This window comes from Electrophorus electricus, chromosome 20 (genome assembly GCF_013358815.1).
Source record: "Electrophorus electricus isolate fEleEle1 chromosome 20, fEleEle1.pri, whole genome shotgun sequence".
Lineage (NCBI taxonomy): Eukaryota > Metazoa > Chordata > Actinopteri > Gymnotiformes > Gymnotidae > Electrophorus > Electrophorus electricus.
In genome coordinates, this window is record NC_049554.1 from 2,845,878 (window position 1) to 2,861,306 (window position 15,429).

The 15,429-nt window shown below is 42.0% G+C and overlaps 1 protein-coding gene across 4 annotated transcripts; it reads right to left on the minus strand.

Annotated features, from left to right (window-relative positions):
• Positions 1 to 2,236: 2,236 nt before the first annotated feature.
• Positions 2,237 to 8,219, minus strand: optc (opticin). Of its 4 annotated transcripts, none has more exons than XM_027028559.2 (7): positions 8,145 to 8,219; positions 5,386 to 5,547; positions 5,035 to 5,206; positions 4,622 to 4,780; positions 3,742 to 3,944; positions 3,236 to 3,331; positions 2,237 to 2,555 (listed from the first exon to the last, which is right to left on the minus strand). In XM_027028559.2, the coding sequence occupies exons 2-7, from the start codon at positions 5,545 to 5,547 to the stop codon at positions 2,385 to 2,387; spliced, it is 963 nt and encodes a 320-aa protein (XP_026884360.2). In that variant the 5' UTR covers positions 8,145 to 8,219; the 3' UTR covers positions 2,237 to 2,384. The 4 variants fall into 4 exon arrangements, with proteins under 4 accessions (XP_026884360.2, XP_035376384.1, XP_026884358.2 ...); XM_035520491.1 differs by having other exon boundaries at positions 5,386 to 5,550; positions 8,145 to 8,207; XM_027028557.2 differs by lacking the exon at positions 8,145 to 8,219 and adding an exon at positions 5,820 to 6,114.
• Between the last annotated feature and the right edge of the window lie 7,210 nt (positions 8,220 to 15,429).

Sequence of the window (15,429 nt, forward strand, 5' to 3'; positions counted from 1 at the left end):
CCCCCGCACAATATGCACCTATGTGCCGCCCCTCCCCATCAGGAAGAGTGTGGGAGGGAGGTGCCCAGGTCCCTCCGAGGAATGCAATCAATGCGTAAAATACAGGCAGATCGCAAGGTCACCTTCATATATCAAATACTGCAGGGAGAAGGGGTGGAGCTCCATACTGGCAAGTGTGGAGAGAGAGAAGGAGAGAGAGAATAGAGAATGGGATAAAAAGAGAGAAAGAGAAAATGATACGGTGATGTAATGCAGATTAGGATGATGGCAAACAAGAACTGAAACTGAAACAGGAGCGACAGAGGAATGCTAAGTAGACAGAATGATAGAGACCAAAGAACTGCTGAAGGAGGAGCAGCGCATGTGAATCCATGCAAGCTAAGCAGCAAAAAGTGATAAGAGTGAGAGAAAAGGATGAGAGAAAGAGAGAGAGAGAGAGAGGGAAACAAATCGAACGGCAGTGAGTCCCCCGCCTCACACCCCCAGATGTGTGGCAGAGGTTAGGTCACTTCTGCTTGCGGATACAGTTTCCACGGGAACTTCCTTGCGTCCCCTCCCCCTCCCCCACCCATCACCACGCCTCTCCTCCCCCTCCCCCACCCATCACCACGCCTCTCCTCCCCCTCCCCCACCCATCACCATGCCTCTCCTCCCCCTCCCCCACCCATCACCACGCCTCTCCTCCCCCTCCCCCACCCATCACCACGCCTCTCCTCCCCCTCCCCCACCCATCACCACGCCTCTCCCCCCCTCCCCCACCCATCACCACGCCTCTCCTCCCCCTCCCCCACCCATCACCACGCCTCTCCTCCCCCTCCCCCACCCATCACCACGCCTCTCCTCCCCCTCCCCCACCCATCACCACGCCTCTCCTCCCCCTCCCCCACCCATCACCACGCCTCTTCATCTAGTCATTAGTCACTGTGTGGAGGCTAGGAATGGACGTTCCCCTCCCCCTCTCAGCTGCCGCAGCCGGGGGGCTTTTCACACATTTTTATTCAGTAGGTGAGTCAAACACAAACAGTTGCTGGGAGGTGGCATGGGCACAGAAGGTTCAGCCTGCACGGAAAAGACGACAGGAGAACGGTACAAGTCAACAAAGTGAGGATGGAGAAAAGAAAAAGAAGAAGAAGAAGAAAACACACACACACACACACACACACACACATGAATAAATAAAGGAGGAAGAGGTTCTGTGCCGATTCCCAGCCTGAGTGGGAGATCTGAAGCCCTGGCAAGCACTCATCCTCGTCTCGTCCAGTGATGGAGTGCAGTCCGGCAGGCTGTGGAAGGCAGCCAGAGCAGCAGTGCTGGGTGCACAGCTGAATGAAGAGGGCTGGAACAGACCCTTTTCTTTCCAACAACAAAAATCTTTCAGGGTTTCTTACAGTCTTATGGCTTTAGTTCAATATGGCAGCATGAATCTTTGCCACGAGGTGACATTAACTGATCGGTTGAAAGGTGTCTCGGCTCTGGGAGCAAGATTAGGGATGCGTACGAACACAGGAAGGACCTGTATGGTCATGTATATGGTCGTAGACTACTCCTTGTCTTATAAGAACACGATGTTGACCTATTTCTTCTCACTCATCTGCTGAAGAGTTAGTCAAATCTGTATTCATTCAGCAACTTTTGCATTAATGGTGTCAGTACAGATATTCAGACTCCTACTTTAAACAGTTTACATGGGTCTTTACATTCTGTGCATGTGTAAATGTCAAACTATAAATATTTGAGAGTTGCTAAGTAACCCTTACAACCACCTGTGGCACATACAAGAAATTATGTAAAAATAGACATAACCTAGCTGACGATATGTGCAGTTCTAAAGACTCAAAGCGGACTTGTGCGGCTCACAAGACGCTACACAGTCAACTTTGACATCGTGGTTGTCAAAAGCAGACTAGGAAGCTGTATATCTAATTCATTTGTCCAAATACAGTGGGGGCAACAGTCTTGTGTATCGATACTGATTGAATGGTACTTGCTCTTAAAATACAAGGGATTCTTGCTGGAAACACATGCTTTTACTGAAACACATTCAAAATAAAGGAGGAGTTCGCCACCCTCTGGTGCTTATATAGAACTGCTCAAGTAATTGTACAGGCAAAACCAGTTTCTTATATGCCTATTAATCCATAAAGTTACACAATAAACTAATAGATACCACTACAGTCCTGGGACGTTAATTGAAAACACTCTCTCAGACCACAAATGAAACAGAAATGAGACTGTGTATTGAACATTTTAAGATTTTAATGTTATGTAAAGATTTTCAGCAGTGACTGAATTAGAGAGGTATGTATATAAACATAAAATAGAGTTGTTACAGCAGTCCTTTTAAATCCAATACACAGCAATAACACAAGATCCCACCCCAAATCTCAGTACGGGCTACCCACAGGTAGCCGCGGGAGGCAGACGTAGGCCTGGGTGTAGCGACTGATGTCCACGGGGTTGCTGTCCAACCTGATGTCTTCTAGAGCCTTGCGCACATAGTTGATGTCATGGCTGTTGCAGAAGGTGTCTTGGTTCAGGCTCTGGATGTTGTTGTTCTGGCAGTGATGCAAGAGGAAGACACTTATTACGATAATCAGGAAACCCAACATATACCGTCAGTTAGAGAACATTGTGTACACACCCAAAACCGCTGTCTTAGACGCAGCTGCAAGAGTTAATTTAACACTTCAGGTGTTAGTTCAGCTGTGGGTTTTTTTTCTGCATAAACATTATTTTACATTTTTAATATATTTATATGTGCAATAAGGTACCATATTATTGCTTTGACCCAGCAAAGCAGCAGAATATTCCCTTAAGCAGGATTTGATCATAAATTATTGAACCACCCAAGCCTGCAGCAGAATATTATTATTTCGTACTTTTACACTAACCGTCGCCTTGATATTTCATTAAAATTTAACAAGAAATGATAGTTTATTACTATTCCAATCACTTTAAGGAAGTCTGCAAATATCCCATGATTTGTGGACAGAATTTGGCTTATGAAACTTGCTTAGTAAACAAAGCCGCACTAAGTCAAACCTGCCCCATGTACAAAGGGGAAAATCCAGAATCATTAGAAAATAAAACGCTATCTGCATACTGCACTGACGACCTGCCTCACATAGCTGGGTCGCATACATTTTCACTGTTTGACAGTGAAAAGGTCACACCAGGGCACTGGCTTTTCTTCTGATTTACTGGCAGTGAAATGTAAAGTGCGTTAATCTGGAACCTGCAGGTGAAGCACTCGAAGACTGTCAGGCAGAGGAACGGGGATGTAGTCCAGCTGGTTATCCGACAAGTACAAGAACTGCAGGTCTTTCATTTCCTGTTGAGAAGTTTAGAAAGGTGAAGGAAATGAGATAGCCAATAGTGCAACTCCATGGTGCCCAAACTGTGGTGAAATGGTTTAGTGTTGATTGTTAAAAGCCAGTGAGCAGGTCTTCAGTCTAAGAGAGCCTTTAGTGAAACAACAGAAACATTTGATACTGTCAAGGCATTAATTTGCAATTTGCGATTCACCGAAAGCCAACCCAGTTTAGAAGCAGGGCCTTAATTTCTCAAACTTTTCCTGTGCGACATATTGTAGGTGGAATTTTTGTTTAAAATAAACATGTTACTTTGTCTTAGAACCTAAAAACTAGAAGATAAAGAAAACACAGGCTTTGAAGTTTGAGGCCCCAAATGGCTGAATGTGAATGTGCTCCTGCTCTGTCTGCGCCCCATCCTGCCCCTCACCTTAAAAGCCTCTCTGTGCATGCCAGCACTTCTCAGACGGTTGTTGCGGACGTCAATGTGTCTCATGGTGTCTGGTAGCTCAGGCAGGACCTGGAGGCTGTTGTCAGCCAGCAGCAGGTCCTGGAGCTGTGGGAGGGAGCGGAATGCGTCCTCGTCCAGCGCAGAAATCTGATTCCCTGTGAGGTCTATCCGTTTCAGCTGATCTGAGAACACAGACCCGATGTGGTTTTGTAGGGCAGTATGAGGAGACTGTGGATCACTTAGATGTTGGTCATGCACAGCTGTCAAATATGTCTGTTTATAGAGGAAATGAGGATAGAATTGCTGTTAATTAAAAATATTAGATCCGTGCTAAGCAGAAGTCTTGTCCTATGCTCATGATAAAGTTCCAGATCATTTAAAGAGTTAATAATAATAATAATAATAATAATAATAACAACAATAATAATGATAATAACAATAATAATATGTTCGATTTATATAGCATTTTTCACAAACCCAGAGTGCTTTTCCAGTGTGCTTATTTTTTGACACTGTAGACTTTCTATATTGAGCTTGCTTTTGGCTAAAATAATTCATTGTATAACGGGCAAGAAAAATATGAAAAATGTGATATACTTCAGGAAGACTACACTACAGCAGAGAATATCAGAATATCTACAGACTTCTTTCTTAAAAGCAGACTTAAAATCTTAGTATAATTTAACAACAAAAAAAAAACCTACATTTCCCTACATTTCCATTTTTTTTTCAGGTTTGAAAATAAGTACTTTCAAATCCCAAACCTTTTCAGTCTTTTCAAGAACGGTGCAGAGCTATACACAAGCACTAAGACTGAAAGACTTGGCAGAGGGAGGCGGAAAATGTGTGAACATCTTACTCAGGTTTAGGAAGTCCTTGGACTTAACCTCAGTGAGCTTGTTGAAGCGGGCATAGAAGTGTGTCGTCTCCTTGGGCAGAGGGGGAACCTGAGTCAGGTCAGCGTCGTCGCAGTACACGCTGCCACTGATACACACACACAGCAGGCAAGTAGGCATCCCTACAGACGAACAGTGTCATAATATTATTCTCCACAAGAGGGTGCAGGAGTCCCAGTAGATGTGATGGAGACGCTACTGTCATTTTCAGACGGTTTCTCCAGTCTGCTAACCAATGATAGGCTGTTGAGCACTTGGGAAGACACATAATAGGAATGAATGCGTTCATGAGATTATCAGATGTGACAGACTGAATCTTCAGCCAAGGCAACTTTCTCGAGTTCCACTTGCCAAAAACAGCAACAGCTTCACTTACCCAGGCCAGTGCCTGGGCCAAAGAGCCCAGGTCCCAGGAAGTCCAGCGTAGGAGGAACAGCAGGCATGGTGGGACTTGGGGGAAGAGTGACCTCCTGGGTGGAGTGCTTATGAACAACTGGAGAAGGTGGTTGAGTGACAGAAGGAGGAGGAGCCAAGGTCCCGACTTCAATCTGCACAAGAATCAAGCCTGTCGATCAGTCTGTTTATAGGCAGCCGTGATATTGTGCCTGGGCAATGCACAAATTAGCGATATTGATCATGTAAAACAACATTAAGGAAGTTTCAAGAAAGGTCTTGCTGTCCAGTGTCCAACTATCGGTGTTCGAAGGTCTGTTTGCAATCCGCTCACCTCCTCATCCAGGTCGTCGTAGTCATAGAGTTCCCCGTAGCTGTCCCACGTGTCCGAGTCCACGTCGTAGTTCTTCAAGTCATAGGAGGAAGGGTCAACCGGAGGGGCTCCACAATAGGATCCTAGCAGGGCCACAGTCAGAACCGCTGCGTGCAGCGCCATCTGCTGGATATATGGAAAATACACTCTACACTAGATCTAGTGCTTCTATCTCATTTTTAAAGAGGAAGAAATATTTGGAGAAAATGTTTGTGGACCTTTGGGAATTCTTTGGATTTCTTCATGAATATCTCCTAAAATGTGGTCTTATATACATTTAAGTAATAAATAGATGTACACAAATAAAAAAAAAACAAAAAAAAACAAAAAACCAAACAATAAATGTTTTATGTGGCTTCAACAATCAAAGTCACTGATGGAAAAAGTATGCAAACCTCTAGACTGAAGTCAGGTATTCCAGGCAAATCTAATATGGGCTGGACCTTCCCAGCTATGTAAAACACACACACTACCACCATCGGTTCCATGCTCTTCTCGTCATAACCCTGTTCAAGTCCATATGGCTCAAAAGCACCTTGAGAGGGCTGAAGAAAAGCCGTTGAATCCCAAAGGACTCAAAGAGATTCAGGAATATTTACAAAAAACATAAGCCTCCATCAATTCACAGTCAGGCGCACGGGTTAAAAGGGAGGGTCATTCTTCCATGACAAACAAACCGACCATTGCAATGTCTTGTGGCGCAAAAGAGACTGCTTTTGGTAATACGACACAGCATTATGTTTGCAGAAGACAGACCACACTAGAACCCTTTGTTCACTGTGAGGTGGTTCCAGCAAGATATCTCAAATATGCATGACCTCAACAGTGTTTGTGTAAATGGACCAAAATACCTTTTAATCACCCTTTAAATACCTTTAAAGAATGCTGCTTCAGAAAGCAGACAGTTAGGGTTACTGCCAATAAAAGAGGGTCCACTTGTTAATAAAACTAAAGTGTTTTTGTTTTGTTTTGTTTTGCACTAGTTAGTAAATAACATGTTTTTTCCATCAGTGACCTTTTTTTTTTTTAAAGCTTCCCTAGAGGTTGGAGGGGGAATTACACACCCTGTACAAAGTATTTGTTTTGGGGTTTCTCACAAGTGTAGTTACTCATTTCACTGCTATACATCAGTTATTATATAAATGCAAAGCAGTAACTGCTACAACAGGTCCATATGTAGTAGTAACGCTGAAACAAGCTTCATCCTTGTCCATTATTTATAAACGTGCTTTCATTACATTCTTTATCATTAGTGCTTTCATTCTGGACAATGGCTCCCTTCCAGAGTTAAATTGCTCTGATTATCTCCCAAAGCAAGCATGTTGTTTTGATATTTGATATGGAGGTATATAATGCTTTCTGAACTTGCATGTTCAGAAAGGTTGCATCTCTCTATCTGTGTCTGCAATCTTTTATCCATGAAATATGACCACCATGCTGTTGTAATAATGTAGGGCTTCGTCCTGAACCTCAGCGAGCTAAATCATCAAGGCCATGAGTCCTCTGCATGAGTTCAGATTTGTAACTTAGTTAGCACTGGATGTGGCTCAGGTGATAGCTTGGAGACATTACTCAGGCGACATTACATTGGAGACAACACACATTAATCTCTCCAACACCTCTCAGCTCTCCTTACTTGGCACCAGAAAAAAAACTAGTACTACTACCATAAAGTTGAAAAGTGCAAACTAGATACATTTATACCAATATTCACTAGCAGGCCTAATTTATGTCCATGTTTGAGATCTACGAAAGCGTTGTCTTCAACTATGAAAAAAAAAGCTTGCTTAGGGAGCCTGTATATGCGTAAGTAATTGTAGACAGTGTACTTATTTGGTTAGACAGGTTTTCTCATACACATTCACTACAAATGTGAATATTTCCTTGAAGTGTAAATAGCAAATAATCATCTCTAATCAATTTGATCCTGAACGCACATTCATACATAAACACTGAGTGATTTTAACAAATGATAAGTTGATTGGGGGTCTAAAGTTGAGTGTGCACTATTTGACTTCTGAACTCACATAAAGTAGCAGCTTATTTCTTGTATTTTTGTCATAAGACTGCACAAACTAGATTCCTTAAATTACTATCTTGCACTACAAGGCATCAGCATGTTTTCATTCTTAAAAATTTTATTTTTCTGAAAACATCAGAAGACAACTGGTTCCAAATGAGCTCCCCGACTAAATACTTTCTCCAGATTTTGGAAACCAGCAAATTAGGGATAAAATGTTAAGTGTAAATGCTTGAGTGTAGTGAATCCACACAGTTGATTAGCTAATGAGGAAAACCAAATGAAATTTTCCATTTATCTAAACTTTGTCTTATTAGTAAAGCTTTGTCTGTAAATAGCAGATCACCAAATGCAAAAAGGGAAAAACAAGAGGCAGCTAATTGCAGCTTACCCTAAGTACACCAAAAAACAACGGAAACATCGAATCAAGCACATTTTGGCTCATAATCTTAAGAAGCATGTCAGTACATAAAAATATCTGCAGCACAGCCGTATGCGAGCCGTGCTCACCCCACGGGAGCTGCCTGGTCTTAATCAACACATCAGTACATCCTCAACTCCAAACACCTTTGAACACATCCCAGCAGAGCAGAGTTTAGACACATCGATCGGCCCGCTTCCCCAGCGTCAGTCGCACCCAGGCTAAGACTCATTCCAGGATGCTGTTCACTATGGAGGGGCGTAGAAGGTAAAATCATACCTTGTGGGCTTCGGCGACGGTGCGTGGGCACGGCTGGTAAGGAAGGCTGGCCTCCGTGCTCAGATGGTGGACAGAATGCCGGCTGTCCGAGGAAGAAGCGCTAACACTGAGTGAACAAACTGCCACCGGCAGGTATGTTTGGGGGATGTGGTGTGTGTGAGGTGGGCAGGTTAGGATTTTTCTTTTCTGTTGGCTCTGTATTTACACAGCTGTCACTAACTCCACTGCCTTCTCTGTGATTTGGCTTCTGCCACAGAATCTGTCTGGATTTGCAATCAACTCCTCTCCCCCAGCAGGTGGGATTTAAGATGTGCGTGGGAAGCAGGTCTGTGGTGTGAGTGGTACAGAGGTGCATGGGGCTTTAAAAATCCCTTCCAACCCTGATGAGATTGAGACTGAAAACTCTTATTCTTTGTGGGGGACCAGCAAATTTCCAAGAATAACAGAGAGGATTAAATGTTGTAATTATATGAAGATAATAATATGTCTTTTCATGGTTATTTGATTCTGGTAGAAGAGGTTTGTGGCCTGTGACTTTACACAAACTAACCACCGTTAATGAATTTAGCAGGTCCTTGACCTCGTATGCTTTGCTGCCATGCTAGGTGCTCGGTGTCACACGCATCCTAGGTCTGGCCTGACCTCAGTGCACATATATGTGCACATGTGTGCATAGAGTGCACGTAGCCCACATTCAGAGAGAGAGAGAGCTCCTCCTGTCCCCAAAGTACTAGGTTACTCTGTGTCAGGGTGTCAAACATTCCATGACTAAATGGTTTGCACAGCCTAGCTTAGGTCACGGAGGTGAGCAGCAATAAGGTGGGGCTTGCTCCTGCTTGCTTTCCCATTCTTGATCCTTTATCATCAGGGCCTAACGCTCATCTTCTTCTAATATAAGATGCAAGTTTGTAACCTAGTTCTGCATTTAACTGACATTTTTATTCATAACTGACATGTAGCTTGAAAGATATAACTCTTTTTAGATCTAGCTCTTTTAAAACTAAGAGTTTTATCTAACCCCTTTAAAACTGTTTTAAAAAGCAGCCACACTTTTTCTTTTTTTTTTTTTTCCAAACATTTTTTGGGGTTTTCTCAAATTATAAACAGGATTTTCAAAAATAGTTCGAACTCCCCATCATCCTCTCCACAGAAACATACCAAACAACACAGTCGTCTTGGTGAACTGCAAAACAAATACTGTTGGTATTAAATACTCAAAGGAGAAGTACAAGAATTGGACCAAACTAAACAAACAGGCAGCTTCAGCTGGGTACACTCTGGAACAGTAACATTTATATGATCATGTTTAAAAAAGCTAACCATAAACCCATGTGGTGTGGACTTAATCTTTCCTAAATTACTAGATCATCGCTGATGCAGGCCTCAAGAGAAGAAGGAGAGGTTGGTATTTAGCGAAGTAATATCGTTAATATTACGGAAATAATATGACTCAAATATAAATAATAACTATAATAATATATATTTATAAATATATAAATAAATAATAAATAATATATCAATAATAATATCATTAAAATGACAGAAATACCGGATCAGTAGTTTATGGGGCGCTTGGTAAAACGAATCAGCGAGGCAGGAGCTGTGTTGGGAAAAAAAATAAAAAAATTCTGACAGAACACCAATAAGCGTGTGGAAGGTGAACCCTGTCTTGGATGCTTGTCACTGTGACAAAGGCATGAAGGAACTGAGACACAAGTGCAAGCTTGGAGTGTCTTTATTCTCCATAACGCAAAGGCAAACAGCCCAGCGACGAGCTGGCTAAAGAGAAGCAACTCAAAACAGCGCTGGCAGAGCGACTCGTAAGCGTAACGACGCAGCAGCGCGCTAGCAGAAAGCAGGCAGTAAGGCTCGGGGCGTCGAAGACAGTGAGGAATGCTATGAAGCGGTTTGAACAGCGCGCTTGCGGGCTAAAATGGGGGGCAAAAAGGTAATCAGCAGGTAATCAGCATTAAGCACATTTGGAGTGAGGAAGATGCAAGGGGTGTGTGTGTGTGGTGTGTGTGTGTGTGTGTGTGTGTGTGTGTGTGTGTGTGTGTGTGTGTGTGTGTGTGTGTGTGTGTGTGTGTGTGTGTGTGTGAGACAGTGGGTATGTTCATTGGGCTGGGTGTCTGGCATGCCGCGACAGTCACTAGAGCAAAACATTACATTTTTAGAATAATAAAACAAGAGAAAATCTGGGTAACAAATTGCAATTGAATTTTAAAAAGTTTTTTTTTTTTTTTGAAAAGTATTTTTAATAGTTTTTAGGATGTAAAAATGTCAACATTAAGTAAAGCCATGCATCCGCGCAAATATAAAATCAACCCAATGGTAGAAAGAATTTCACCACATGAAGAGCTGAAGAGAGACAGCTAGAGAACCCATGAAAGAACCCTGGAGAAAGAGAGAGCTAGAGAACCCATCAAGTTGCATTGAATTGAAATAGAGCGAAAAGAGGGCATCACAAACTATTTCAAAACTGGCGGCCAATTCATTTAGAAACATAAACATTTTCAAGATGGTAAGACCGTGACTACTAAAGTTGATGTAGTTTTATTTAAAAATGCATCTGAACAATCATTTTCCGATTTTGCATGGAAGTGAATTTATTGCTGTTGAAATGAGGATATCATAAAGGCAGAGAAAGTACAATGAACAGCTGTGAAGAACAGCTCATCACTTAGGCATGATCAGGCCATGCACATGGGAACATCTGCCAACAAAAGGAATTCAGGACAAGTAACAGTTAAAATAAATCAATTCTGTTGTATAACCCCATTGCATAACTGATGGTATAAAGTTTCTACAAGCCTGCAAGAGCTCCACCACTGCCAAAAGCAATCAGTTTCACATTAGTTGAAATTGCATGAACTCACTTGTGTATGTGTTCATTTCTCCCATATAGTGTTTAATGTCTTTCAAGGCTTAGTGATCTATGACTTATATTGCATGAAATTATACCTGCAGTCTTGGCAGTACCGTGGACTGCACTGTCATTCTGTCTTTTTTTTTATTCCAGTGATGCATTTCTCTACTTCACTGCACTACAATAATGCAAAATTCATTTTGCGAACTTTCGGAACTTTCTTTGCCTTCCTAATGGCCAGCTGGAATGACTTACTGAGTAAAACTGCAAGCACTTTTGTGGAACTACGGCCATAAATAACTAAGATGTCCACTGCAGGAAGGGGGAGGGAGCACACAGAGAGTGCGAGGGAAAATGAGTTTGTATGTGTAAGATAGAGAGCTCTGGAATGAGAGAGCATAAAACTGATGAACATTGGCCTGGAAAAATAGTGTATTTTCAGTCTTTTGCATATAACAACATTTGTTTAAATACAAATAATGAACAATAACACGCATAGATTGCCAAAAGTCATTTTCCTTCAGAGACATTTTTACATATTTTCCATCACAGTTTCATCCCCATTTAGTTTGTTATTCTTAAAGGTTTATTCTCACTCTATTAACTCTAATGCCTCATCCAGTACATGATAAGCTTTTAATCAAACTTATGGCTAATGGCACTGTTTTGAGTTGAACTTGACCACCTCTGCACTGCCAAACAGGTGCAAACAGACACATTATCAACAAAAAATGTCTTCTCTACAATCCCCTATAGCTCCAGAATGACGTGAAGGCAGAAAACGAGTCATACTGTTGGTTGAAGTATAAAGAGAACACTTCTCAGAACAGGCCTTTCAAGCCTGTGAGGATACTAATGAATGCCATCTGGGTCTTGATTAGGTGTAAGTATGCGAGATTATCTGATGAAGACTGCCGCTCTCTCTCCCACGAGACTTTCAAGAGTTGTAAGGCTGCATTAAGACCTGTGCTTCCTTGCTCATCACACAGTAAGCACCACGGGAGGGAGATGCACAGCCAGCATGTGGAATTTCACCTGCTTTTGACAGCTGCATGGAACTTTGCATGCGTGACTGTGATACAGGAACACAATAATGACTTACACAAACACGGCACTTAAAAAGGACTCCGATGTTGACTGCATAACTGAAGGGTTGGAGTCTCCTGGACAACCTTGATATCCGTGTTCTTGTTTAACCAGACTGCAGTGGTCTGTCCAACTGGGATCAAATGCTTGTCCTGGTCCTGTGCCTGAGTGCCTGGGCTTTAACTAGCTCATTATTCTCTTGCACACAGCTTCTCAGTCCCGCTACAACGCCAGGACACCTGGCATCCACCCCTCTCTGTCTACATGACTGCTTCACAATCAGTGGGTGGCACGTAAATGTTCAGTGCAGTCTGTGCCTAATCTTTCAGAAACAATTTTGCTTTTGATCAGTACAGCATTCATCAGATTTGAAGTGAAGCAATGACAGTGATATTAAGTGATGTAGAATCAAACTTTAATTTGAGATACAGTACTGTACCAATGTCTTAGGCCGCCATTAGATTAGTTCTTTTAGCAATGGTTTAATGACCATGTGTAATTATTTCTCAGTCTCTTTATTAAGATACAAACAAAAATACAGGAAATATGTACGCAGAAATTTGAAAAAACTTTTTTTTTTTTTTTTTCAAAATAAAATGGCTTCTACTGGCATAAGTCAGTTTTTAGTGTGACCTCCCTTGGCACTAAGCACATCGTGAACTCTTTTGGAGAGCTTGCCCTGAAGTTTTCTGAAGTCATCTTCCATTCAGGCACCATTCCATTCAGGCACCATTCCATTCAGGTTTCATTCTGAGGCAGGTTCCTGCTATTGCTCAAGTGTACTGGGAGGTCACACTAGCTTTTTCTGTTTTTAAATACTGCATGCAAGTTTCCTGGATTTTCTGGTCCTTTTCTAATAAAGAGACTGAGAAACAATTATATATGGTCATTATACCATTGCTACAACACATCTAATGATGGCCTTAGACCTTTTCGCAATACTGTATATGTATTGCAGAAACCATATATAGTATACATACAGTACCTACATATTATACATATTTCATTTGAGGTGACCAGTTGGACAAATTAATGTACTTGGGTGAAAATCCTTTGCAACTGATGACTGACAGAAATCTGTGACTCAGTGCTACTGAGTGCTACTTTATTTGGTGCACATCCCATAAAACAATCTACGCCTGTCTTACTTCACAACAAGATAGGACACATTTTTAGAAGCCCAGAATAACTGCTAATGAGTCAATCCCTTTATATAACTTGGAGAACTACAATAATAACATGCACATGAACAACACACATAAAAAAAAAAAAAACGCCTGCATGAAAGGACAAAACGTTAGCTAACCTACTTTCTAAACAGCCACTTTGTAAATGATGTTCACAACCCCCTCCCATGGAACTTTCTCTGGCATCTTGCCTCTCTCTCTGGCACAAGCCATGAGTTGGCCAGTGTACAAACAGGGCTTATCATCCCCTCTGGAAATGCTGATGTGTAGGGGAGTCAATGCTTGGACTTAGCAGCGCTCTGTGGAGCTACCGGAGCCAGGCTCTCACTGGGCACCTTTAGCCTTCTTGCTTAATTGCATTCCTTTGCAAGAAGATCTGTCTCTGTGTGTGTGTGTGTGTGTGTGTTTGTGTTTGTGTTTGTGTGTTTATGCATATATTTAGCTGTATCTCTTTAGCACATTCCTTTGTTTGTCTGTGACTCTCAGTTGCTCTCTACAGCATAGAGGTGAAGTCACATTCAAGACCCTATCTGGGGTTGTTAATGTGCTCCAAAGTCCTCGGTCTGGGTGTATGGAAAGAGTTCTGCACACGTTGTGCAGAAAGTGCCATAATAAAGCTGATTTATGTTTCTTAAGACAAAATTTACAAAAAGTTACATATTGCAGATGCGATAACAAATGTGACTTCAGTGTGCCTGCAATCCCCAGTTCTGTCACTGACCTAACTCCAAGGTTTAACTCTAAGGTTTAACTCTAAGGCCTAAATCTAAGGCCTAACGCTAAGGTCTAACTCTAAGGCCTAACTCTAAGGCCTAACTCCAAGGCCTAACTCCAAGGTCTAACTCTAAGGCCCAACTCTAAGGTCTAACTCCAAGGCCTAACTCCAAGGCCTAACTCCAAGGCCTAACTCTAAGGCCTAACTCTAAGGCCTAACTCCAAGGTCTAACTCCAAGGCCTAACTCCTCTTCTATTTAAACCCAGGGACCACTGCTGGTTGCACACGCCCTGTCCTGTTTGCGGGTTGGCCTGGCCTCCCATGAGACCGTGGAGACATGTGACCGGCTGTTTGTGTTTTGCCAGTTCAGCCAGTGGCAGGCCATTGTCCAAGCAGCACCTCTCTCAAGGGGTCACGCATGCTGCTTCACTGTTTTACTGCAGGAAGGAGAACGGGTACATCACAGGCCTATTTAAGGGTGCTGTTCTGTGAAGCATTTGTGCACTGCTGTCCCCCAATGACTCCAGCAGCGGCAGATTCTGGAGTTGAGAAGAAATGCCTATGACAAAGTCAGGCGGGGTCACATACCTTCATCACCATGTCATCTCCTCTACAGGACTGTGGAAAGATGTCCTCAGCCAGATGTATGAGGGCGTGATACCACATACTACATGTGTTACCTCATTCTTGGTGTTGAGGGAACAATGGTTATATGCATAACTTTATTTTAGTAAGCAACATTTAGCCATGTTCATCTTTTTTAACATTAAACATTTACAGCATCTAGCTGATGCTTTTATCCAAACCAACTTACAGTTGTATACAATTCAAGCACTTGAGGGTTAAAGGTCTTGCTCAGGGACCCAGCAGTGATAACTTGGCAGTGGTGGGGCTTGAATTGGCAACATTCAGATTATAAGTAAAGTAAAATATAATTTCAAACCATGTTCATGCTACAAGATGTTAATCTTGCTTACAGGAAGAATGTAAACACACATTAAAAATCACCAGCATTTAATAATCTCAAACATTCTCCATAACATGCCTAATAAGATTGATTTTTTTTTAAAATTTCAGTTGAAAACAACTGCTAAACAATAATCCTGTCCCTAATCTGTTAATTTTCATGATCTTTAAATTAAAGATGAGAGCTAATTAATATGCCAGTCACTACCTAATTGGAGTAATGAGGACAATAGAGCCTGTAAGAGCAGTAATAACTGCTAGCAGAGACGGAGTGGGTGTTCAGAGCCAGTGTAATTAGATAAGAGAATAAAGCTTCTATGATGGAGCCCCTAAAGTATTGCATTTTTTTTTAAATGTATTTTTTTTACAGAAGATAAAAGCTGTTTTGAAACACTTTTTTGTATGACTTCCAAAATGCAAATACCAAATACCATGGGCAGGTTTTGGAGAAGGTCCATTGCCAGG

Coding starts and splice junctions, on each gene's coding strand:
- optc (XM_027028558.2), bottom strand. CDS start 5,912: ATGGAACCGATGGTGGTAGTGTGTGTGTTTTACATAGCTGGGAAGGTC. Junction 5,551..5,819: donor TACCTGACTTCAGTCTAGAG/GTTTGCATACTT, acceptor CCATATATCCAG/CAGATGGCGCTGCACGCAGC. Junction 3,332..3,741: donor TGCACAGAGAGGCTTTTAAG/GTGAGGGGCAGG, acceptor ACTTCTCAACAG/GAAATGAAAGACCTGCAGTT.